Consider the following 23835-nt stretch of genomic DNA (forward strand, 5'->3'; position numbering starts at 1 on the left):
TTCAAAATAATCTTCCTTATAGATAATTCTCCAGGTCCACTAACCTTCCCTCATATGTGACTATTCCTCAAATGTCTCTGCAAAGGTTGGAGAATGCCTTCACTTAGCTTCTATTTAAGAATTGTTGTCTTTATGACTCATTTATTTCTAGGTTTCTCCTTTTTTTTTTTATTAAATCATAGCTTTTTTTTTTTATTAAATCAATATGATCATGGGGCACCATACACTTGGTTCATAGAATATTTGACACATTTTCATCTCACTAGTTGACATAGCCCTCCTGGCATTTTCTTAGTTACTTTGCCAAGACATTTACATTCCACATTTGCCAAGCCTCACATGTTTTTTTTTTTGCCGAAGCCGGGTTTGAACCCGCCACCTCTGGGATATGGGGCTGGTGCCGCCCCAGTCCTTTTCTTTTTTTTTTTTTTTTTGAGACACAGTCTCACTATGTCGCCCTCAGTAGAGTGCTGTACATCACAGCTCACAGCAACCTCAAACTCTTGGACTTAAGTGATTCTCTTACCTCAACCTCTGAGTAGCTGGGACTACAGGCGCCCACCACAACACCTGGCTATTTTTTTTTATTTTTATTTAATTAATTAATTAATTAATTATTTTTTTGAGACAGAGCCTCAAGCTGTCACCCTGTGTAGAGTGCTGTAACATCACAGCTCACAGAAATCTCCAACTCCTGGGCTCAAGCAATTCTCCTGCCTCTGCCTCCCAAGTAGCTGGGACTATAGGCGTCCACCACAACACCTAGCTGTATTTTTGGTTGCAGCCGTCATTGTTTGGTGGTTCTGGGCTGGATTCGAACCCCCAGCTCAAGTGTATGTGGCTGGTGCCTTAGCCGCTTGAGCCACAGGCACCAAGCCAATTTTTTTTTTTTTTGGTTGCAGTTGTCATTGTTTTGCAGGCCCCAGGCCGGGCTCAAACACGCCAGCTTCGGGCGGTGCCTGTGGCTCAGTGAGCAGGGCACCGGCCCCATATGCCGAGGGTGGCGGGTTCAAACCCAGCCCCGGCCAAACTGCAACAAAAACATAGCCGGGCGTTGTGGCGGGCGCCTGTAGTCCCAGCTACTTGGGAGGCTGAGGCAGGAGAATCGTCTAAGCCCAGGAGTTGGAGGTTGCTGTGAGCTGTGTGATGCCACGGCACTCTACCGAGGGCAATAAAGTGAAACTCTGTCTCTACAAATAATAATAATAATAATAATAATAAAAACATGCCAGCTTCAGTGTATGTGGCCAGCATCCTACTCACTGAGCTATGGGCACCGAACCTAGGTTTCTCATATTCTTACCAGAGTTGTTACCAGATGAAAGGGTCCAACCACCTGTCACCGTTAGCCAATATGCTGAGACAGGGAAAAGTTCACCAAACTTCATTTGTCAGAAGGCAGGGATTCTGGAGAACAGTGAGAGTAGCCTCTCCAAAACTGTTCTGTTCTTTCATTTCCACAATTTCAGTTTATACATAATGGTTCACAGTAAAGACCATAACACTTATTTTAAATAATAGTCAGCACTCAGTGGCACTCTATTACAACATTTTCAATTTAAAGTTAATTCCTAAACTATTCAAGATGGGCATCTTTAGGATGGAAGTTAAAGATACAAAATAGCAGGAATGAGAGACAGGAGGTGAAGGTCACTTGGGACAAAATGACCAGACCAGCTGTGTTATGTCCACCCTAATCTGGCAGACTCCATCCTTTCTCACTACATATGCTTTCAGAGTGATCCCTCCTACTTATACCCATTACGTTTTGTTCAGAAGTTTGCTTCTGCAATTTGTTCTCCTATTCTTCAATCTTTCTTCTACTGTGTGTATGTAAATTGAAAGGAACCATCAGCTGGGCATGGTAGTGTGCACCGTGCGTCCCAGCTTCTCAAGAGCCTGAGGTAAGGCTTTTATCATGGCAGACACCTATAATCCTACCACTCTGGGAGACCGAGGTGGGCCGATCACTTGAGGCCAGAAGTTTGAGCCCAGCTTGAGCAAGAGGGAAACCCCATCTTTAGACCAGGAGTTCGAGACCAGCCTGAGCAAGAGGGAGACCCCACCTTTACAAAGAAAGAAAAATTAAAAGCCAGGTGCAGTGGCTCATGCCTGTAATCCTAGCACTAAAAATTAGCCAGGGGTGGTGATACATGCCTATAGTTCTAGCTACTTGGGAGGCTTGAGGCAGGAAGATTGCTTGAACCCAGGAGTTTGAAGTATCTATAAGCTATGATGCCATGGCACTCTACCAAGGGTAACAAAATGAGACTGTTAAAAATAACAACGGGTGGGCAGCGCCTGTGGCTCAGTGAGTAGGGCGCTGGCCTCATATGCCGAAGGTGGCGGGTTCAAACCCAGCCCCGGCCAAACTGCAACAAAAAAATAGCCAGGTGTTGTGGCGGGCGCCTATAGTCCCAGCTACTCAGGAGGCTGAGCAAGAGAATCGCGTAAGCCCAAGAGTTAGAGGTTGCTGTGAGCTGTGTCACGCCATGGGGCACTCTACCCGAGGGCGGTACAGTGAGACTCTGTCTCTACAAAAAAATAAAATAAAAATAACAACGGGTTCAGTGCCTGTGGCTCAAGCGGCTAAGGCGCCAGCCACATACACCTGAGCTGGCGGGTTCTAATCCAGCATGGGCCTGCCAAACAACAATGACGGCTGCAATCAAAAACAAACAAACAAACAAAAAAAAAAACATACCCCGGCGTTGTGGCAGGCGCCTGTAGTCCCAGCTACTTGGGAGGCAGAGGCAGGAGACTCGCTTAAGCCCAGGAATTGGAGGTTGCTGTGAGCTGTGATGTAACAGCACTCTACCCAGGGCGACAGCTTGAGGCTCTGTCTCAAAAAAAAAAAAAAATAATAATAATAACAACAACAGGCGGCGCCTGTGGCTCAGTCGGTAGGGCGCCAGCCCCATATACCAAGGATGGTGCCGAGCAAAGTAATTATAGTTCTTTAATTCTCATTTAATTTTCATTCAAAAATAGGCAAAATCGGGCAGTGCCTGTGGCTCAGTGAGTAGGGCGCTGGCCCCATATGCCGAGGGTGGCGGGTTCAAACCCAGCCCCAGCCAAACTGCAACAAAAAAATAGCCGGGCGTTGTGGCGGGCGCCTGTAGTCCCAGCTACTCGGGAGGCTGAGGCAAGAGAATCGCATAAGCCCAAGAGTTAGAGGTTGCTGTGAGCCACTGCAGACGTTGCAAGTGACACCACTGCACTCTACCCGAGGGCAGTACAGTGAGACTCTGTCTCTACAAAAAAAAAAAAAAAAAAAAACAGGCAAAATCTTTAAGTTTCTTTTTCTTTTTTTTTTTTTTGGTAGAGACAGAGTTTCACTGTACTGCCCTCGGGTAGAGTGCGGCAAAATCTTTAAATAGACATTTCTCCAAAGAAGATGTACAAATGGCCAATAAGCACATGAAAAGATGCTCAACAGCACTAATCATTAGGGTAATGCAAATCAAAACCATAATGAGATACCACCAACCATATCTATTAGGATGGCTACTATCAAAAAAACAAAATAAATATTGGCAAGGATGTGAAGAAATTGGACCCCTTGTGCACTGCTGGTGGGAATGTGAAAGGATTCAGCTGCTGTGGAAAAGAGTATGGTGATACCTCAAAACATTTAAAATAGAAATATCATATGACCAAGCAATGCTACTTTGGGTATATACCTAAAAAGAAGTGGAAAGGAGGGGCAGCACCTGTGGCTCAACGGAGTAGGGCACCGGCCCCATATGCTGGAGGTGGCGGGTTCAAACCCAGCCCCAGCCAAAAAACTGTAAAAAAAAAAAAAAGAAGTGGAAAGGAGTGTCTTGAAAAAATAACTGTACACCTCTGTTTATAGCAGCATTATTCACAATAGCCAAAAGATAAATCAACTCAAGTGTCCACTGACAGATGAATGAATAAGCATAATATAATATAATACCGGCTCAGCACCCTTAGGATAGTAGTTACAGCGCCAGCCACATACAGAGAGGCTGGTGGGTTCAAACCCAGCCTGAGTCAGCTAAAACAACAATGACAACTGCAACAAAAAATAGCTGGGTATTGTGGTGGGCACCTGTGGTCCCAGCTACTTGGTATGCTGAGGCAAGAGAATTGCTTAAGCCCAAGAGTTGGAGGTTACTGTGAGCGGTGATGCCACAGCACTCTACTGAGGGCAACATAGTGAGACTCTGTCTCAAAAAAAAAAAATAATAAATAAATAAAAATATATATAGGCTTGACGCCTGTAGCACAGTGGTTATGGAGCCAGCCACATACACCAAGGGTGGCAGGTTCGAACCCGGCCTGAGCCAGCTAAACAACTACAACAAGGAAAAATGGCCAGGCGTTGAGCGGTGCCTGTGGCTCAGTGAGTAGGGTGCCGGCCCCATATACCAAGAGTGGTGGGTTCAAGCCTGGCCCCAGCCAAACTGCAAAAAAAAAAAAATAGCTGGGCATTGTGGTGGGCACCTATAGTCCCAACTACTTGGGAGGCTGAGGCAAGAGAATTACCTAAGCCTAGGAGCTGGAGGTTGCTGTGAGCTGTGACGTCATGGCACTCTACCGAGGGCAACTGTCTCTAAAAAAACAAACAACAACAAAAATGGCCGGGCGTTGTGGCAAGTGCCTGTGGTCCCAGCTACTTGGGAGGCTGAGGCCAGTGGATTGCTTGAGCCCAAGAATTTGAGGTTGCTGTGACCTGTGATGTCACAGCACTCTACCAAGGGCAACATAGTGAGACTCTGTTTCAAAAAAAATATATATATATATATGAATACTGAAGGGAGAACATGAGTAGGCTTTCACCCCACCATGGCTGAGCCGATCCAGAAGAAACTGCAGGGAGAAGTGGAGAAATATCAACCACTACAGAAGGACTTGAGTAAATCCATGTCAGGGAGGCAGAAGCTTGAGGCATAACTTACAGAAAATATTGTGAAGGAGGAACTGGCCTTGCTGGATGGGTCCAATGTGGTCTTTAAACTTCTGCATCCTGTGAGGCTTGGGCCACAGTGGGAAGAGGCTGGACTATATCACAGCTGAAATTAAGCAATATGAATCCCAGCTCCGGGACCTTGAATGGCAGTCAGAGCAACAGAGGGAAACCCTTGCTCAGCTGCAGCAGGAGTTCCAGCAGGATCAGGCAGCAAAGGCAGGGGCTCCTGGGAAGGCCTGACCCCATGGTTGGGGGGAGGGGAGAGAATGAGGCAGCTCTAGGATTTATACTGTGGCTAATAAAATGTAAATTTACCTAGCCAAAAAAAAAATTATATATATATAAACATATATATATAAAATACATATAATGGAAATGGTACAGCATGGATGAATGTGGGGGCATTGTGCTAAGTGACATGAGCCATTCACAAGACAAATACTGTGTGACTTCATTTATATGATCCCTAGAGTGGTCAAATTCATAGATGTAGAAAGTAGAGTAGAATAGTGAATTCCAGGGGCTACAGGGAGAATGGAGAGTTATTGTTTAATGGATGTAGAGTTTGAAGTTTGAAACGCAGCCATACTGACAGCTGATGATCCTTTGAAAGTGCCTTGTTTTGCCTTATTTCTGGGCCTTTGCATGAGCCATTCCCTCTGCCTAGAATAACTTTCACCTATCTTCCTTTGCCGGACAACTCCTATTTATTTATCCTTTAGGTGTGTTCCTCCAAGAAGCTTTTTTTTTTTTTTGAGACAAAGTCTCAAGCTGTCACCTTGGATAGAGTGCCGTGGCATCATAGCTCAGAGCAACCTCCAAATCAGGCTCAAGTGATCCTCTTACCTCAGATTTTCTATTTTTAGTGAGACAGGGTCTCGCTTTTGCTGGGGCTGGTCTCTAACTCTTGAGCTCAAGCAATCCACCCACCTCGGCCTCCCATAGTGCTAGGATTGCAGGTGCAAGCTACCTGCCTGGCTAAAATAGTCTTTTTAAAAGAATTATGTTTACTCTCTCTCCCCCTCCCCCTCTCCCTCCCTCCCTCCCCCCCGCCCCCACTCTTCCCTCTCTCTCTCTCTCTTTTCTCTCCTCCTTGGTACCTTTCTCATTGGTCAATTTGAATCAAGCTCTGCAGCATCCCTCCTTCGCCAATAAAAACCTTTCATATTGGGCGGCGCCTGTGGCTCAAGGGGTAGGGTGCCGGTCCCATATGCCGGAGGTGGCGGGTTCAAACCCAGCCTCGGCCAAAAACCAAAAAAAAAAAAAACCTTTCATATCTTCTCGGGAGGCTGAGGCAAGAGAATCACGTAAGCCCAAGAGTTAGAGGTTGCTGTGAGCTGTGTGACGCCATGGCACTCTACCCGGGGGCAGTACAGTGAGACTCTGTCTCTATAAAAAAAAAAAAAAAAAGAATTACATTTACTTAAAAGATTTTTGGGAAGTCAGTTATCCATCATATCACTAATGTGACTGAGTCAGGGCTCAAACTATGTTATTTTGTCTGATATACTAAATTTGATAAAAAGCAGGTTTCTTTTGAATAAGATTGGAAGTGATTCTAGATGTTTAATGAGGAAATAGGTGCACAGAACTCAGATGTCGGCCTTACCTGGTGATCTGACGTTCCCATGATTTCATGTCCGTGGCTTCCTGGAAGCAGAAATTGAAGCTACCCTGTTTTCCCGAAAATAAGACAGTGTCTTATTTTAAGGTGTGCTTCCAAAGATGCTCTAGGTCTTATTTTCAGGGGACGTCTTATCTTTCCTGTAAGTAGGTCTTCTTTTCGGAGGATGTCTTATTTTCGGGAAAACAGGGTAGTACTGGGAAGGGCACACACATTGTCACTTGGAAGCAACTGTCTCTCAATTCTTAGAATCACAGAATCTTAGGTCATCTGGTTCAAGCCCTGCCTTTAAGAAGTGCACACAAAGAGTTCCTAGTATTTTCCCCTGGAAGCCTCACAAAACTTCCCACAAATTTTGTTTTCTGTTGTCTGAAAGGCTGGGCTTGTAGATCACTGGGCTCCTGATCCCAGTCAAAAATCTCTTAGAAGAATTTATTGTCCCCATCTTACCTGAATCATCACCCAAATACCATTCTTTGAGTAGATGATGTGTTTTCTTGTGTTATGTTTTGTTTTTGAGACAGAGTCTTACTATGTGGCCCTCAGTAGAGTGCTGTAGCGTCACAGCTCACAGCAACCTCAAACTCTTGGGCTTAAGCAATTCTCTTGCCTCAGCCTCCCAAGTAGCTGGGACTGCAGGCACCTGCCACAATGCCTAGCTGTTTTTTGGTTGCAGTTGTCATTGTTTAGCTGGATGGGGCCGTGTTTGAACCCACCGCTCCGTGTATGTGGCCAGTGCCCTAACCATTGAGCTACGGGTGTCAAGCCAAGATGATGTGGGTTTTTTTGTTTTTGTTTTTTTTGTTTTCTTTTTGAGACAGAGTCTCACTATGCTGCTCTTGGTAGAGTGCTGTGACGTCACAGCTCACAGCAACCTCAAAGTCATGGGCTTAAGCCGTTCTCTTGCCTTAGCCTCCCAAAAAGCTCGGACTACAGGTGCCCATCACAACACCTGGCTATTTTTTTGTTGCAGTTATTTAGCTGGCCTGGGCGGGGTTGGAACCTGCCACCCTCAGTGTATGTGGCTGGCGCTGTAACCACTGTGCTACAGGTGCCAAGCCAACGATGTGTTAATATTGCTACATAGAAGCCAGGTGCAGTGGCTCACACATATAATCCTAGCATTCTGGGAAACTCAGGACCAGCCTGAGCAAGAGTGAGACCCCATCTCTACTAAAAATAGAAAAACTTGCTGGATTGTTTGCTCAAGCCCAAGAGTTTGAGGTTGCTGTGAGCTATGACGCCACAGCACTCTACCCAGGGAGACAGAGACTATCTCAAAAATATACATATTGCTACATAGAAAATCATGGACAAAGTAGTTCCTGACCTCTAGAAACTTACAAACTGAGACCAGAAGTTTGAGAGTAATTTGTACATTATCAGTCAAGTCAAAAGAAAAACTTTTAAATGTGAGTTTTATTTGAAAGACAAATCTGACATTAAATCAATTTCTTTTTGCTTTTATCCAGTTTGCATATGTGGATTATCTCAAGTTATAATTTAAATTTAAGAAAGAGGTGAGGGACGGTGCCTGTCGCTCAGTGGGTAGGGAGCCAGCCACATATACCGAGGGTGGCGGGTTTGAACCTGGCCCCGGCCAAATTGCACCAAAAAATAGCTGGGCATTGTGGTGGGTGCCTGTAGTCTAGCTACTCAGGAGGCTGAGGCAAGAGGATCGCCTAAGTCCAAGAGTTGGAGGTTGCTGTGAGCTGTGACGCGATAGCACTCTAGTGAGACTCTGTCTCAAAAACAAAAAAAAGAAGAAGAAAGAGGTAAGGATGAATGGATATTTGCTTTTTCCCAGGGTGCAGAGGAGTCAGAGTGGGGAAGGAGAGAATGTCATTAGGAGCAGCTCCGTATTCCAAGGCACTTTAGATCAACCCTCCCAACAAGCCTCTAGGGAGGATTTATTATTCCTACTTCTTTGGTAGGACATTGAGATGCAAAGATTCCCAGTAGCTAGGTCACCAAGAAGGTGGGGTGGGGTGAGGTTTGAACCTAGTTCTGACTATCATCAGAACCACCCTGGGGCGGCGCCTGTGGCTCAAGGAGTAGGGTGCTGGCCCCATATACTGTGGGTGGTGGGTTTAAGACTGGCCCTGGCCAAAACTGAAAAAAAAAAAAGAACCACCCAAGGCTGCTAAAAAGAAGAAAAAGACACTGGAATTCTGGGTCTCCATTATTAGTTTGAAAGACATGTGGTCTTAAGCTTGGAAGTTGTGTGGTTCAACCCTGCCTTTTGCAGTGGAGGAGCTGAAGCCCTAAAAGGTAGAGTGATTTTTTCCTGCAATCAAAATGAGTCAGGCGGTGCCTGTGGCTCAAACGGCTAAGGCGCCAGCCACATACACCTGAGCTGGCGGGTTCAAATCCATCCCAGGCCCGGCAAACAACAATGACATTTGCAATCAAAAAATAGCCCGGCGTTGTGGTGGGTGCCTGTAGTTTCAGCTACTTGGGAGGTGGAGGCAGGAGAATCACTTAAGCCCAGGAGTTGAAGGTTCCTGTGAGCTATGATGCCATGGCACTCTACCCAGGGCGACAGCTTGAGGCTCTGTCTCAAAAAAACAAAAAACAAAATGGGTCAGAGCAGGCAGAAGAAAGGGTAACTGTGTGGGGCCAGATTTGGTCCAACCCTGAAAAATAGGAACCTGAAGTGAGAACAGAAATTTCTGTTTAACTTTTTTTTTTTTTTTTGAAACAGAGTCTCACTACATAGCCTGTAGAGGGCAGTAACATCACAGCTCACAGCAACTTCAAACTCTTGGACTTAAGTGATTCTCTTGCCTCAGCCTCTCACGTAGCTGGGGCTACAGGCGCCCGCCACAACACTCGGCTATTTTTTTTTTTGTTGCAGTTGTCATTGTTGCTCAGCAGGCCCAGGCTGGGTTTGAACCCACCAGCCCTGGTGTATGTGGCCGGCATTGTAACCACTGAGCTATGGGCACCAAGCCAGAAGTTTCTGTTTAAGAAAGAGAAGACAGAAAGCAGTTGTTCTCATCCCCCACTGGAGGTGTGAATTCCTTTATTGAGTCATAATAATTTTCCAAACATTCTGAGTCCTGCTAGTGTAGGCTGTCGGTCTGGCATCTACCTCTTTTTCCCCAAGTACCACAACCCTTCAAGGTGCTCACAATCGAGCCAGGGAGTAAGGCCTGCAGATTCATGTCATCTTTTGTCACTCCTGGCCCCTTTGGTCTTACTTGTAGACAATTGTATCTTTCAAAAACTTATTCTCTGGCAATTCCTCTTTTTTTTTTTTTTTTTTTAAAGCAGAGTCTTTATCGCCCTCAGTAGAGTGCTGTGACGTCACAGCTCACAGCAACCTCCAGCTCCTGGGCTTAGGCAATTCTGTTGTCTCAGCCTCCCGAGGAGCTGGGACTACAGGTGCCTGCCACAACGCCCGGCTATTTTTTTTTTGTTGCAGTTTGGCCGGGGCCAGGCTCAAACCCACCACCCTCAGCATATGGGGCCGGCGCCCTTTTCACTGAGCCACAGGTGCTGCCTCTGGCAGTTCCTCTTTGTCCTGACAAAATGTCTCCCAAGACAGCATCCTTCTATTTACGTGTGTACAGAGCTTTTTCTTTTATAAAGTGCCTTTATACCCAGCTTCTCATGGGATCTTCACCCTGGTGAGGTAGGTAGGGGAGGGATTATCAACCCATTTTACAGGAAAAGGACTAAGGGTGCCCTCTTGATTCTCCAGATTCTCATCACAGCTTCTTTGGCACAGGTTCTAGGCTTTCTTCTGTTTCTCAGATTTCGTAGAATCCCAGTGGATTCTACACGGCAGACACATTACAAAAAGGCTTATGATCCACGTGTGACCGCGAGGCCTGCAGTCACAATCTTTGTGGTGCTTTGGAAGCATCCTTCTAGACTCCTTGGCTGATTTCCAACTGTGTTGTGGGCCACTCCTGTCCCAGGCTTACAGTCATTCCTGCTTATAATTCATTGTCTGATCAGATTTTATGGAGGAGACAAATTTGCAAACTTCTGCTGTATCCAAATGGATTCATTTGGTTTCTCTTGCCTAAATGTTAGGCATGCCAAATGGTTTTCAAAAATTAATATAATTTATTTCCATCTTGTCGGTGCAAAAGCATGCTTAAGATAAAGCACTGAAGACCAGAATTCTTCCTCTTCTACTTCTGTTTCTTGAATCAGCAACAAGTAAACAGTTCTGTAAACATGTGTAGTCTGTGTCCACATGTATATGGATCGACTGTTCTATTCCATTCTTAACTGGTTTCAAGCAAGTTAAGTACCAGTCGCTTTCTTGTCTTGTTCAAAAAGGAGATTCTCGTAACATCTGGACTTTCATCAAGGCCCGTTTCAGCTGCTCATAGGTTACGAACATCATCACATTCCAGGTTCCCAAACGCAAGAAGGAGGGTGTAAATCTGATGAGGAAAACAACCAAAACTTCAGGTGGAGAGGGCTGAGAGACCACAAATAGAGCCGCTGTTCTTTACCTGTACACAGCATGTCAAGGAACCTTGACTTCTGTTTGTCTTGAGCATTTTCTGAGATCTGTCTTTTTCTTCACTGCCTAGGGCAGGTGTCCTCAAACTACGGCCCACCGAGGACATTTATCCGGCCTGCTGTGTTTTTGCCACCGCTGCCTGTCCTGCTTAGCAGCAGACTGGTCCCGGGCCGCAGTGCGCATGTGTGGAATGTGCGCCGCACTCCCCGACTCCCCTCCTTCTCTCTGTCTCTCGCTCCTCTCAGTCTCAGGACTAACTGATGCACACTTGCATCACCTGTTCCGACTAGCAGTGACAAATATGGAACCGGACATTGACCATTTCATTAGCCAAAAGCAGGCCCATAGTTCCCATTGAAATACTGATAAGTTTGTTGATTTAACTTTACTTGTTCTTCATTTTAAATATTGTATTTGTTCTTGTTTTGTTTTATTACTTCAAAATAAGATATGTGCAGTGTGCATAGAAATTTGTTCATAGTTTTTTTTTTAAACTATAGTCCGGCCCTCCAGTGGTCTGAGGAACAGTGAACTGGACCCCTGTTTAAAAAGTTTGAGGACTCCTGGCCTAGGGGATTTAGGCAGATGTTGGAGCCAGGAAAGGAAAGAGAACTAACATTCTGAGCCAGATTACTGTGTCAGGCAGTTAATTCTCACAGTTCTATAAGGCAGCTATGACTGCTACTGCCAGGGTCCTCTCCTCTAATCCCCTCCTGGAACACTTTCACTCCTGCCAGACTCAGCCAGTTACAGTTCCCTGACAGTGCCAGGCCCATGCCTTTGCTCATGTTGCTCTGCTGGCGTGTCCCCTACTCTCTTCCTTGCCTGGCTGGATGCTCTTTGCTCTGTAGGACTCAGAGAGGGCACCATAACCTCATGCCATGGCCTTTCCTGACCCTCACCAGGATTGTAGCATTGCGGCAATAAATGTGAACTCTGGAGTCAGACCTGGGTTCAAATCCTACCTCTACTAGTTTCTAGTTTACAACCCATATTTATTTATTTTTGAGACAATCTCCTTATGTCACCTTCGGTAGGGTGCCGTGGTGTCACAGCCCACAGCAACCCTAAACTCTTGGGCTCCACTATTTCCCTACTCTCTAATATAAAATAAATTTATACTTTAATATTGTTTCTAGGCTCATCTGAGGGAAGCATAGCACAGGGCTTGGCATACACAAGATGCTCAATAAAAAATTTTTTTTTTTGATGCTCAATAAATATTTGACAAGTGAAAGAATAAACTGAGACAAGTGGTTAGAAAGAAAGAGTATAAAGATAGAGGCACTTATCAGAACAGTCTGTCAACTGAATGTAGTTTTATCATGTCATTCCCAGGCTTGAGAACCTATAGTGACTCCTGTTTTCTTGGGTCCAGTCTTACATCGGGCACCAGAAAACTATCCATTGAAGGCATCAGTGGTGGGAGGTGAAAGGGCCAAGCAAAAGGCTTACTAGTAGGATAAACAACAACATATTTGATGGTCTGGGTTTGAGCTGTGGCTTTGTCATTTTAACCTGTGATCTTGGACAAGTTATTAACGTTTTCTGAGGCTCAGTATCCTCCTCAGTGAATGTGGAGACTACGACCCAGTTCAGGAGATCGTTGAGGTAACATATGCCAAGTGCCTAGCATAAGGCCTAATACACGGTGACTTAGCTGTCATGATAATCATAAATAATCCACATTATTGTGCTAGGGGCTTTGGGAGATAAATGGTATAAGCTACTGATCCTTGGCTTTAAGGAGCTTGTGCTTTAGCGGGGGAGATAATACAAATAAAAGGCATGAGGCGGTAAATGCCATCAAATAGTATTGCCAAAGTCCACAGGGAGGAGGGAAAATTTATACCCGAGAGTGTTAGGGAGGAGGTAGCATAGGAACTAGTCCTAAAGAATGGCTGAGATTTAGACCCTGTAGATGGTGAGAGGCATTCCATGAGGAGGGAACGGTAAGTGCAAAGGTATAGAAGCAGGAAAACGTGGAGTGTGTTGGGACAGTGAGTAAGGCACTGGCTGCCATCTGTGTAGTCTGGTGAAAAGTTCGAGGATTACTAACTACATTTCTCTCCTCTTCTGCCCCCAAAGTTTGGAGTTAGACAGTACTTTCACCTATCCCTAGACTCTTTTTTTCTCATCAAGGGTTCCCTGACTCTCCACCAGATCAGGTTTGGTTCACTTTTCTTTTCCTCCATAGTTCTTTATACTTCTCATTTGTGGCATTTACATCTGTACTGTTCACCACTGCATTCCCAGACTGACCCACGGTAGCCACATTAGAAAGGAAAGACGCCCCAGTTCTCTAGGTGGGTGTGCTGGAGGTACGGGAAGCACTCACCCCTTGTAGAAGGCTGTGGGGCCCTCCTGGGCTACCATCTTTAGCATACAGTCCAGGGGGCTGCGGTACTGGCCTGGTAGGGAGTTCATATACCGGGTCTTCACCACATCCACTGGGGAGGCCACCACTGTGGCACAGAAGCCAGCTCCAAAGGCAGAGACAAAGTGGCAAGGGAAGTTGTCTATAGAAGGGAATGGAAGAGCAAATACCAGGGAGTGTGCTTGCATTCTATTCCTTGTATGCTCATTGTTTGTCCCCAGCTAAACCCTGAACTCCTTGAGCATCAGGACAGTACTTTTCATAAGCTTGCCCAGGGCTAAGCTCTTGGTAAGTATTGGCAAACTAATTAGAACTGGGTCATCTCAGAGTTGGAAGGTCATCCAGCCCAATCACCTAATTTGAGGAAACTACAATCAGAGAAGGTGAGAGACCCTCGCTTAAAGATCCATGGTGAGAAGTGGTGCCAGGGTTGGCATCCAGCTCTCTAACCTTTCAGCCCAGGCGTCTTTCCTACTGGTCACAGTGATGTAGCGGGCAGTTTTTTGGCTGCCGTTCCCTCTTCTCCTAAAGCTCAGTTGCCTCTGCGTGCTGCCCACTTTTTGGAGTCCCATGTGCCTGCCCTGCTGAGCAGAGGCTGTCTGCCTGGACCCTAGTGCCTCACCTGTGAATAGGCGATAGTCCAGCAGCTTCTCCTTGATGATGTCATAGGTCACCATCTCAGCACAGTTGACAATGGCATTCCTTGTGATGTTGGGAAAAGTTCCTGTTAAGAGAGCTGGGGCTGATGAATGGGAGAAATGGACACTCCGGCTGCAAGGCCCCAGGTCCCAGTGTGGGGCAAAGTGTGAAAAGCCCACCGAGCTGAGCAGATTCCAAATGTTCCTCTCTAGGGTTAACATGTCTTCCTCAGAAAGAAAAACAGAAGCCCACTTGTGTTGATTTGACCACATTTTAGAGGATAAACTATAATAGCTGTGAAAATTAAAATATGTCTTCCCGAGACCCAGCTGTAGCCAGAAAAGGATGTCATTCTTTGGAAGAGGGAGGCTGGGCTTTTGAAGCAGTGACAGAAGTGAGACTGTAGTGCTAGCAGAGCCCTAGGAGATTATTATACCAACCTCCTGGTTTCACAGGTGAGGGGACAGGCTCCAGGAGGGCACCCATCAAGTGAGTGCAGGGCCAGGGCTATCACCCAGATGTCTTGCTCTTAAACTTCACTGGGTTACTATTTCTTCTTCAAGAATTCATGTGACCTCATGGCTCACTTGTGAGAGATTCTGGCATTCGTCAGGGTGGCCGCCACAGAGGGAACTAAGAAGTCCCCTTAGCACTGCCCCTCCCTGTGTCTCACTCCTCACAGCTGCGCTTTTCTGAAGCTTCTGTGTTTTCTCTGTGACCTACTTGAAAGCCCGTCCCTTCCATCTCCACACATCTCGAGTCTGTTAGGCCTTTGAGGCCCAGCTTATGCCTACCTTTTCCGCAGCGCTTGTGGGCTTTTTCCCGCCTGTGGGAAAAAGCCCACACCTCTACACCTCTGGCATGACACCCAGCACATCCTGCCCGCGGCAGGCAGGCGTAGCTACTCCCTGACTTAATCTCCTCTGTGTGTCTGCAAGTGCCCTGCCACGGTGGAAGGTGCTTTGTATTCATTTCTGTCTCCCCTGCAGCCGTCTGCTTGTGGTAGTGTTGGTAAAATCAACTGAATTAGAGGTATCGTGGCAGGTCAGTCAGGTATTTTGGGTTGGGATTTTTTTTAGAATCACTGGAATACACCATGCTGGGAGTTCCCTCCTGACCGGCCCTAGTGTGAGGAGGGCTCTGCCAAAGGCCCCCAGAGTCTGGATCCAAACTTACCTTTCCACAGGCCCCTGAGCCCTTCCTCCCTGGCAATGGTTCTGTAGGCATCCATAGTCCCACCGTATTTCCTGTCACTCCCGGGCCCGAGGTGCACACTGGCTTGAAATCGGATCTTCACCACATCCGTGGGTTGGGCGCAGGTTACTGCCATGGCCCCTGTGGTGCAACCCGCCAAAATCCGGGTAGTGACACTGGAGTCTGGGAGAAGCAGAGAGTGAGCCAGTGTCCCTTTCTGGGACGATGATCTTTATGGGGCTGCCCCTGCTCGCTGCCTGTGCTCTCCCCTGGGTTAGGATCTGAAGCTTTCTGGAAGGCCACTCAGAGTCTCCTCACGAGTGTCTGTTACCAGCTTCCCTGCACCCTACTGCACCCTAGCTCTGCTCTGAGTCTACTGACATACATTCTGCTTCCACCCACCCCCTTGGTGTCCACAGGGATGCAGGCACTCACGTTCTGCTCCTTTGGGTGTATAGAACTGCTTGACCGAGTCATAGAGGCCAATGCGGATGGAGGCAAAGCTCATCTGGCGCTGCAGGCCGGCAACCAGCCCGTTGTAGGGGCTGCGGGGGCCCTCAGTGCGCACCATGGTCAGGATGGTGCCCAGCACACCACGGTACTGCACACCCAGGGCCGCCTGGGCTGCCTGGTTCTCCCCTTGGATCTGAGGAACAATCGCAATGCTTAAGAGCTGGGTGGGCAGGCAGGAAGGAGTTGTGTGTACAGGGACCCTGCCTGGGCTAACCCGGAGAACAACTGCAGCTATCACATCACAGTATAAATAATGCAGGTTTGTGCAGTGCCTTGCAGTTCACAAAGCAGTGTATGCACACATGGGATGGCAGGTCAGAGGGGCACATTGTTTTTCCCACTTTATAAATGCTTCCTGGATTGTGCAAAGTCACACAATTCCTTACATTTACCTTATGGTTTACAGAGTAGGGCCTACTAACATCATGCCAAGGAGTTTAGATTTCGTTTTTTAATTTTTTCTTTTTTTTAAGACAGAGTCTCAAGCTGTTGCCCTGGGTAGATTACCATGGCATCATAGCTCACAGAAACCTGCAACTTAGGCTCAAGTGATCTCCTTGCCTCAGTTTTTCTATTTTTAGTAGAGACTTGGTCTCGCTTCTGTTCAGGCTGGTCTTGAACTTGTGAGCTCAAGCAATCCACCTGCCTTGGCTTCCCAGAGTACTAAGATTACAGGTGTGAGCCACTGTGCCTGGCTTCTTTTTAAAATTTTGTCTTGGGTGATGGCAATGGGGAGGAAGTAAGGAAGAGTTCTAAGAAGTAGGGTGGGTGGACTCATCAGGGATGTGTGAGGAAGGGCATCGTGCAGACAGCATGGGTGCTGTGGTAGAGAACTAGCCCTTCCCTTGATACCAACAATGATCCTTGGTCACAGGGCACCTACCTGTAGGCGGACCTTAGCTGTGTCCAGCGGAAAGGTAAGGAGGTCAGCAAAACAGGCTGCTGTGCCCGCCCCCAGGAACTTCACAGCCGTTGTGGGAGGCACTTCTGAAGGCTTTAGTCCAACCATGGTCCTGAAAAACGCTGCCCAGTTCCTTTGGGGCCAGAAGAGTCTGCTCTGTGACTGTGGACTTCAGTACAGTGGGGAGGCTGCTGGAGAGAGGCCAGAAGAGGCAGATGGAGGGCGGTGCTTGTGGCTCAGTGAGTAGGGCGCTGGCCCCATATACCAAGGGTGGCGAGTTCAAACCCAGCCCCAGCCAAACTGCAACGACAACAACAACAACAAATAGCTGGGCATTGTGGCGGGCGCCTGTAGTCCCAGCTACTTGGGAAGCTGAGATAAGAGAATCGCCTAAGCTCAAGAGCTGAAGGTTGCTGTGAGCTGTGATGCCACAGCACTCTACCGAGGGTGATAAAGTGAGACTCTGTCTCTACCAAAAAAAAAAGAAAAAAGGCAGATGGAGCAGTTGTCTACCCCAGTCCCCGGGCGCCCTCAGCACCCAGGTGGGTCTTCGAAAAGTGAGAAGCCTGGGCACTGATGCACTTGAGCTGTATGAACTTGGCCTATGAAACAAGTCGCTTTCCCATCCCCATATCTTGCAATACTCACTCTGCTCCTGGCCCCTCTGCTCCAAATCTGAGGGAGGAAGGGCTGGTGGTAGTATCTCTACCATATAGATGGGGAAATTGACGCTTAGGCAGCGACCAGATGTGGATCTGGCTCTACACAAACCCTCTTCTCCCTGGTGTCAAGCTGCTTCCCGTGAGAGGCCTTCTCTGCTCATCCTGCGCTCTGAGGTGCACAAAGTCTGCCAAGTCTCACAGACCCTTCTCTCCCAAATAATTTAAATAAATGTTGGTTGTGACTCAACAAAACTTTTTTTTTTTTTTGGTAGAGACAGAGTCTCACTTTATCGCCCTTGGTAGAGTGCTGTGGTGTCACACAGCTCACAGCAACCTCCAACTCCTGGGCTTAGGCGATTCTCTTGCCTCAGTCTCCTGAATAGCTGGGACTACAGGCGCCTGCCACAACACCCCGACTGTGGCTGGGTTTGAACCCGCCACCCTCAGTATATGGGGCCAGCGCCCTACCCACTGAACCACAGGCGCTGCCCAAGACTGTTTTCTTATTGGATGAAAACTTTAAATTTTTTTTTTTTTTTTTTGAGACAGAGCCTCAAGCTGTTGCCCTGGGTAGAGTGCCTTGGCATCATAGCTCACAGCAACCTCCAATTCCTGGGCTCAAGGGATTCTCCGGCCTCCACCTCCCAAGTAGCTGGGACCATATGTGCTCGCCACAACACCCAGCTATTTTTTGGTTGCAGCCAGCATTGTTGTTTGGCGGGCCCGGGCTAGATTCGAATTTGCTAGCTCAGGTGTATGTGGCTGGCGCCTTAGCTGCTTGAGCCACAGGAGCCAAGCCAAAAACTTTAAATTTTTTATTTTTTAAATTTCAGATTGATATGAGGGTATGAATGTTTAGGTTACTTTTTTTTTTTTTTGAGACAGAGTATCACTTTGTCTCCCTGGGTAGAGTGCTGTGGAGTCATAGCTTACAGCAACCTCAAACTCCTGGGCTCAAGTGATTTTCTTGCCTAAGCCTCCCAACTAGCTAGAACTAGGACAGTCACCCACCACAATGCTCGGCTCTTTTTCTGTTTAGAGACAGGGTCTCGCTCTTGCTCTGGCTGATCTCGAATGCTTGAGCTTAAGCAATCCACCTGCCTCAGTCTCCCAAAGTCAAGTGGTAGTTGAGCCCTTCACCCAGGGGGCATGTTGAACACCCTCACTTTATGTACATTAGGTGAGATCCCACCCATCACCTTCTCTCTTCCCCCGCCCCTTGCTACATTATACTTATGAAAAACTTTTTTATTTTGGCAAGGTTGCCTACATATAGTGTTTTTTTAAAATTATTTTTATTTTTTATTTTACTTTTCTTTCCTTTTTTTTTTTTTTTTTTGGAGACAGAGCCTGAAGCTGTCACCCTGGGTAGAGTGCTGTGGCATCACAGCTCACAGCAACCTCCAACTCCTGGGCTCAAGCGATTCTGCTGCCTCTGCCTTCCAAGTAGCTGGGACTACAGGTGCCTGCCACAATGCCTGGTTATTTATTTTTCTTTGTGGTTGCAGCCATCATTGTTTGGCGGGTCCGGGCTGGAATTGAACGTGCCAGCTCAGGTGTATGTGGCTGGTGCCTTAGCCACTTGAGCCACAGGCACTGAGCCTACTTTTGTTTCTTAAAGATAAGGTCTTGCTCTGTTGCCCCGGCTAGAGTGCAGTGGATTCTTCATAGCTCATTGCAGCCTCCAATTCCTAGGCTGAAGCAATCTGATCCTCCTCCCTCAGCCTCCCAGGTAGGTAGGCAACAGGCACACCTCTTGGCTGAAGAGAGAGCATTGCAGGTGTGATAGAGGACTCACCCTCCACCTGCCTCCTTCCTCACTCCCCTTTGCCCTACAGAAGACCAGTAGCTGCCAGGTGCTGGGCTTGTCTCCAGAGGTGAGGCTCTGGCTCCTCTGCCTGGGTCTGGAATGCAGCGTGTGAGTGTGTGGGAGCAGCTGCCTCTCCCAGTGCCTGCACCCCAGTAGCCTCTCTCTCTCCTAAGCGCTGGCATTTCAGTGCCCTTCCCCTTTTCTGAAGTAAGCTGAGCTGCTTGGGACCTCAGAGTTATGAATCTGAGGATCTCTCAGAGTTGGGGAGGCCCTAGGGTGCTGTGTTCCCTAGTGTCTAATTGGTTGTAGGAATGTCCCTTTTCCAAAATCTTTGGGGGCCACCCAGGGTCTAAGAAAAAGCCCTATAAGTTGGCCTGATGTGGTGGCTCATGCCTGTGACCCTAGCGCTTTGGGAGGATTACTTGAGCTCAGGAGTTTGAGACCAGCCTGAGCAAGAGCGAGGCCTCTACTAAAAATAGACAACTAGCCGATGTTGTGGTGGACACCTGTAATCCTAGCTACTCAGCAGGCTGAGGCAGGAGGCTTGCTTGAACCCAGGAGTTTTGAGGTTGTTGTGAGCTAGGCTGACACCACTGCACTCTAGCTTGGGCAACAGAGTGAGACTCTGTCTCAAAAAAAAAGCAACCCAAAAAACAAAAACCCTACAAATTAGTTATTTTTTCCCACTTTCAGAGTGTCTGGGGCCATGAAGCAGCAGAGGTGAGACTCCCCCGAGCTGTGGGACTCCAGTGCATTCTCTGCCCTAGGCTCTTGCGGTGGAGAGTTTGTGCTGTGTCAGACCCTGCAAAGAGCTGGCTTTACCAGCTTTGCCTCCTGGTGAGGCTGGGGAAAGCCTGTTCTTCCCTCCCTGGAGGGCTGAACTGTCACACAGGGCTTCTCCTCTGAACCTACATTGTCCTCAACTGTCTGCAACCCCACACTTTCTTATACAATGAGTTTTTTTTTTTTTTTTTTGAGACAGAGTCTCATTATGTCGCCCTTGGTAGAGTGCCGTGGCATCACAGTTCACAGCAACCTCCAACTCTAGGGCTTAAGCAATTCTCTTGCCTCAGCCTCCCAAGTAGCTGGGTCTATAGGTGCCTGCCACAATTCTTGGCTATTTTTTGGTAGTATTTGTCATTGTTGTTTGGCAGGCCTGGACTGGGTTCAAACCTGCCAGCTCTGGTGTATGTGCCTGGTGCCTAGCTGCTAAGCTACAGGCACTGAGCCTAGAATAGGCTTATTAACTGCAAAGGTTTGCCCCTAGAAGAGGAGCCCTAAAGACAGAGACAGATCTACTTATTTGCTTCTTTCTGAAACCTAGTGCAGGGAGGATACTCAGAGGGGTCACGGAGGGCCAGTTAACCAAAGAATCACATTTACTGAAGTGGAGAAATAGGAAATAAGACCAGAGATGATCACAGGGGCCTTTGGTAGAGGACCTTGAATACCAGGGTTATGTTTAATCTGGTGGAGAAGGGAGAGTGGTTGGTGGTTTTCAAGTAACACCATCAGACCTGTGTTTGGAGCATGCTAGTGCAGGTGTCAGGAATGGACTGGAAGGGAAAGATGGGAGGCCCCGAGACCACTCAGGAACCTCTGAGTGAGGAGATTGCTGGTATGGTGCCAGCAGGAGGTGTGGAAGCCTGAACTTGGTCAAGAACAGTGTCCAGGGGCAAAGCTGGAGCCTATTCTAGAGGCAGTCCTGAGCCACCTACAGCACAGGGAACTGATGGGCATGGACTCTGGTCAAAAGCCACATACCTTGGTGGGAGAGCTCTAGAAGTTTCAGTCAAGTTGGGGGAGGAAGGGAGGCTATGGTGGTGGGCGCAGGTAGGGGCTGCCCTGAGACCAGGGCTTCCCAGCCTCCTTCTTCCCCTCTCCAGCCTCCCCTAGCACTCTAGGAGCCAACAGACGTTTGTTGCTGGCCGGTAGAGGAAAAAGTCAAAAGAGTCCCCACCTCTGTAGCTCTGTTGGGGTATCTGAGGGATGGGCTGATCTAGTCTGCACAGCCTGTTAACATTTGCTGAGTGCTTCCTTCATCAGGCCCCCTGCTGAGGGCTTTGTAGACATTAACTAAATTCAATCTCTTTATGAGGCTATAGGTAGTTGCTGTTATTATTCCCACTTCATAAACCAGGGACCTGATTTATGAAGTTTGAAGGCTTTAGCTAATCACGCAGCTGAAGTGAGGGAGCTGAGCTTGGCACCCAGGTCTGTCCCACACCTGAACCTGTGACTATTCCACTGCCCAGAAAGTCTCCAGTTATCAGGGAAATCTCAGTCCCTGAGATTTACAGAGTGGGTTCTCTTCCCTCAGCCCTGGAGATTGCATCTGCATTAGAAACAAATCCCCCCCACCCCCATCAGTAGCTCTGAAGTAGGTGACCCTACTCTGAGATATCCTATTGCCTCCCCAAGTACAACCCCACCCTTCCTGGCAAAGTTACCACAGCGTCCCACAGAAGCTGTTTGGGCAGAGAGTGACTACGGGCTCTAAAAACCTCCCAGCATATGACCTGGGTCAGCCTCAGGCCACAGGTGCCCCCACCACCCCTACTCAGAAAAACAGCCTCAAGATCCCCATGCACAGAGGCTTTGACACTATGGAGGAATCCTAGAGATTCTGGGCCAGGCAAAGAACAAAGCTACTTCCTATGTATGGGGATTTGCAAAATCCCACCGGAATCAGATAGTGGGGCAAGGGGAGTCCTTGGTGAGTGACACAGGTGCTGGTTTCAGTCCCAGCCTGTAACAGTGCTGTCATTAGGGATGCAGTTCCCTCATCTTGACAAGGCTCGGGGCTCCACTGAATCTCTCAGGTCTATCATGCTATGGCTGGTGATCTCTGACAGCAGCTGACTGCTCTGGTAAGCCTCCATGAGAAGGAGAACAAGAAGGGGTGGGGTGGGGAGGAGAAAGGGGTCTTACCTGGGAGTTCAGCCAGGGCAGGGGCAGCATAGGGGCTCTGTAGGGTTCTATCCCAGGAAGTGGCAACAGGGATCTGAGGGCCCCTCCCTGCCATTCACAGTTGTCTCTGTTGCTTCAGCTTGGCACTGGTCTGATACATTCGGCTGACCTGAAACCTTATCCTAGAGAAGCTAGTTGACAGCCAATCACTTGATGAGAGGCTGGCTGGTGAGGGGTAGGGACATGAGGGGGGAGGTCAGTGAGTTCCAGATTTGGTTCAGTTCTCCTGCTTGTGGGCACTTTAATATAGCTCCTTCAAGCTTTGAAAACTTCCCTGGTCGGTGGTGACAGGGGTATGTGGGGGTGGTGGACCTGTCACTTTACACAGTTCATAGGTCAAGGCCTCCCATGATAGGTTGGGCAACTCAGGCCTCTTCTTAATAATTATGATAATTGTCATTTCTTGGCACTTCATATATATATACAATATATATATTTTTAATAATAGTAAAATATTTAGCACATATGAAGTTTCTGTTTTTCATAGCCCATGAGATAGGTGCTGTTAGGATTCTAAGTTTTTTTAAATTACAGATTAAGACAAAATTCACATACCATACAATTCACCTATTTAAAAGTTACCAATTCAAGTGGTTTTTTGGCCGAGTGCGGTGGCTCACACCTGTAATCCTAGCACTCCGGGAGGCTGAGGCAGGTGGATTGCTTGAGCTCATGAGTTCAAGACCTACCCAACCAAGAATGAGACCCTGTCTCTAAAAATAGCCTGGCATGGGCGGTGCTGGTGGCTCAGTGGGTAGGGCACCAGCCCCATATACTGAGGGTGGTGGGTTTGAACCTGGCCCAGGCCAAACTGCAATAAAAATAGCCTGGCATTGTGGCAGGTGCCTGTAGTCCCAGCTACTTGCGAGGGTGAGGCAAGAGAATTGCTTGAGCCCAAGAGTTTGAGGTTGCTGTGAGCTATGATGCCATGACACTCTACCAAGGGGTGACAAAGTGTCAAAAAAAAAAAGTCAAGTTGTTTTTAGTATATTCAGAATTGTGCAACCATCACCAATCTATTTCACATTTTCATCAACCCCCATCCCTCAAAACTCCATACATATTACTATCCCCCCCAACTCAGGCAACCAGTAATCTGTCTTCAGCCTCTATGAATTTGCCTATTCTGGATATTTCATATAAATAGAATCATACAGTATATGCTTTTTTTTTTTTGAGATAGAGTCTTACTTTGTCACCCTCAGTAGAGTCCCATGGTATCATAGCTCACAGTAACCTCAAACTCTTGGGCTCAAGTGATTCTCTTGTCTCAGCTTCCCTAGTAGCTGGGACTACAGGTGCCCACCACAATGCCTGGCCATTTTTTTTTTTTGTTTGTTTGTTTAGCAGGCCCAGGTGGGGTTTGAACTCACCAGACTGGGTGTATGTGGCCAACATCCTAACCATTGAGCTATGGGTGCCCCAGCTAGTTTTTTTTCTGAGACAGGGTCTCGCTCTTGCTCAGGCTGTTCTCCAACTCCTGAGCTCAGGCAATCCATCTGCCTTGGCCTCCCAGAGTGCTGGGATTATAGGCCTGAGCCCCTGCGCCCAGCCTAGTACGTGCTCTTTTGTAACTGGCTTCTCTCACTGGCATAACGGTGCTTTCAGAGTTCATCCACGTTGTGGTATGTGGCTGTACTTCATTCCCGTTTATTGCTAAGGACCCTAAAATTTTACTGCTTATTTTTACAGAGGAGAAAACCAAGTCTCGGAGGGCAATGGC

At 47.6% G+C, this 23835-nt stretch overlaps 1 protein-coding gene and 1 pseudogene across 1 annotated transcript; one reads left to right on the forward strand and one right to left on the reverse strand.

The window, feature by feature from the left end:
* The first annotated feature begins 4812 nt into the window (after positions 1 to 4812).
* On the forward strand, positions 4813 to 5176 carry LOC128564814 (prefoldin subunit 6-like; annotated as a pseudogene).
* A 2785-nt stretch (positions 5177 to 7961) lies between these two features.
* Positions 7962 to 22190, reverse strand: UCP3 (uncoupling protein 3). Its single transcript, XM_053560629.1, has 7 exons — positions 22074 to 22190; positions 16653 to 16861; positions 15692 to 15902; positions 15239 to 15439; positions 14046 to 14147; positions 13385 to 13565; positions 7962 to 10963 (listed from the first exon to the last, which is right to left on the reverse strand). The coding sequence occupies exons 2-7, from the start codon at positions 16776 to 16778 to the stop codon at positions 10849 to 10851; spliced, it is 936 nt and encodes a 311-aa protein (XP_053416604.1). The 5' UTR covers positions 16779 to 16861; positions 22074 to 22190; the 3' UTR covers positions 7962 to 10848.
* Positions 22191 to 23835: the final 1645 nt, after the last annotated feature.

The sequence above is a fragment of the Nycticebus coucang genome, chromosome 14 (genome assembly GCF_027406575.1).
Source record: "Nycticebus coucang isolate mNycCou1 chromosome 14, mNycCou1.pri, whole genome shotgun sequence".
Lineage (NCBI taxonomy): Eukaryota > Metazoa > Chordata > Mammalia > Primates > Lorisidae > Nycticebus > Nycticebus coucang.

Coding starts and splice junctions, on each gene's coding strand:
- UCP3 (XM_053560629.1), bottom strand. CDS start 16,778: ATGGTTGGACTAAAGCCTTCAGAAGTGCCTCCCACAACGGCTGTGAAG. Junction 15,440..15,691: donor TACACCCAAAGGAGCAGAAC/GTGAGTGCCTGC, acceptor TGCTTCTCCCAG/ACTCCAGTGTCACTACCCGG. Junction 13,566..14,045: donor GGACTATCGCCTATTCACAG/GTGAGGCACTAG, acceptor TCCCTTCTATAG/ACAACTTCCCTTGCCACTTT.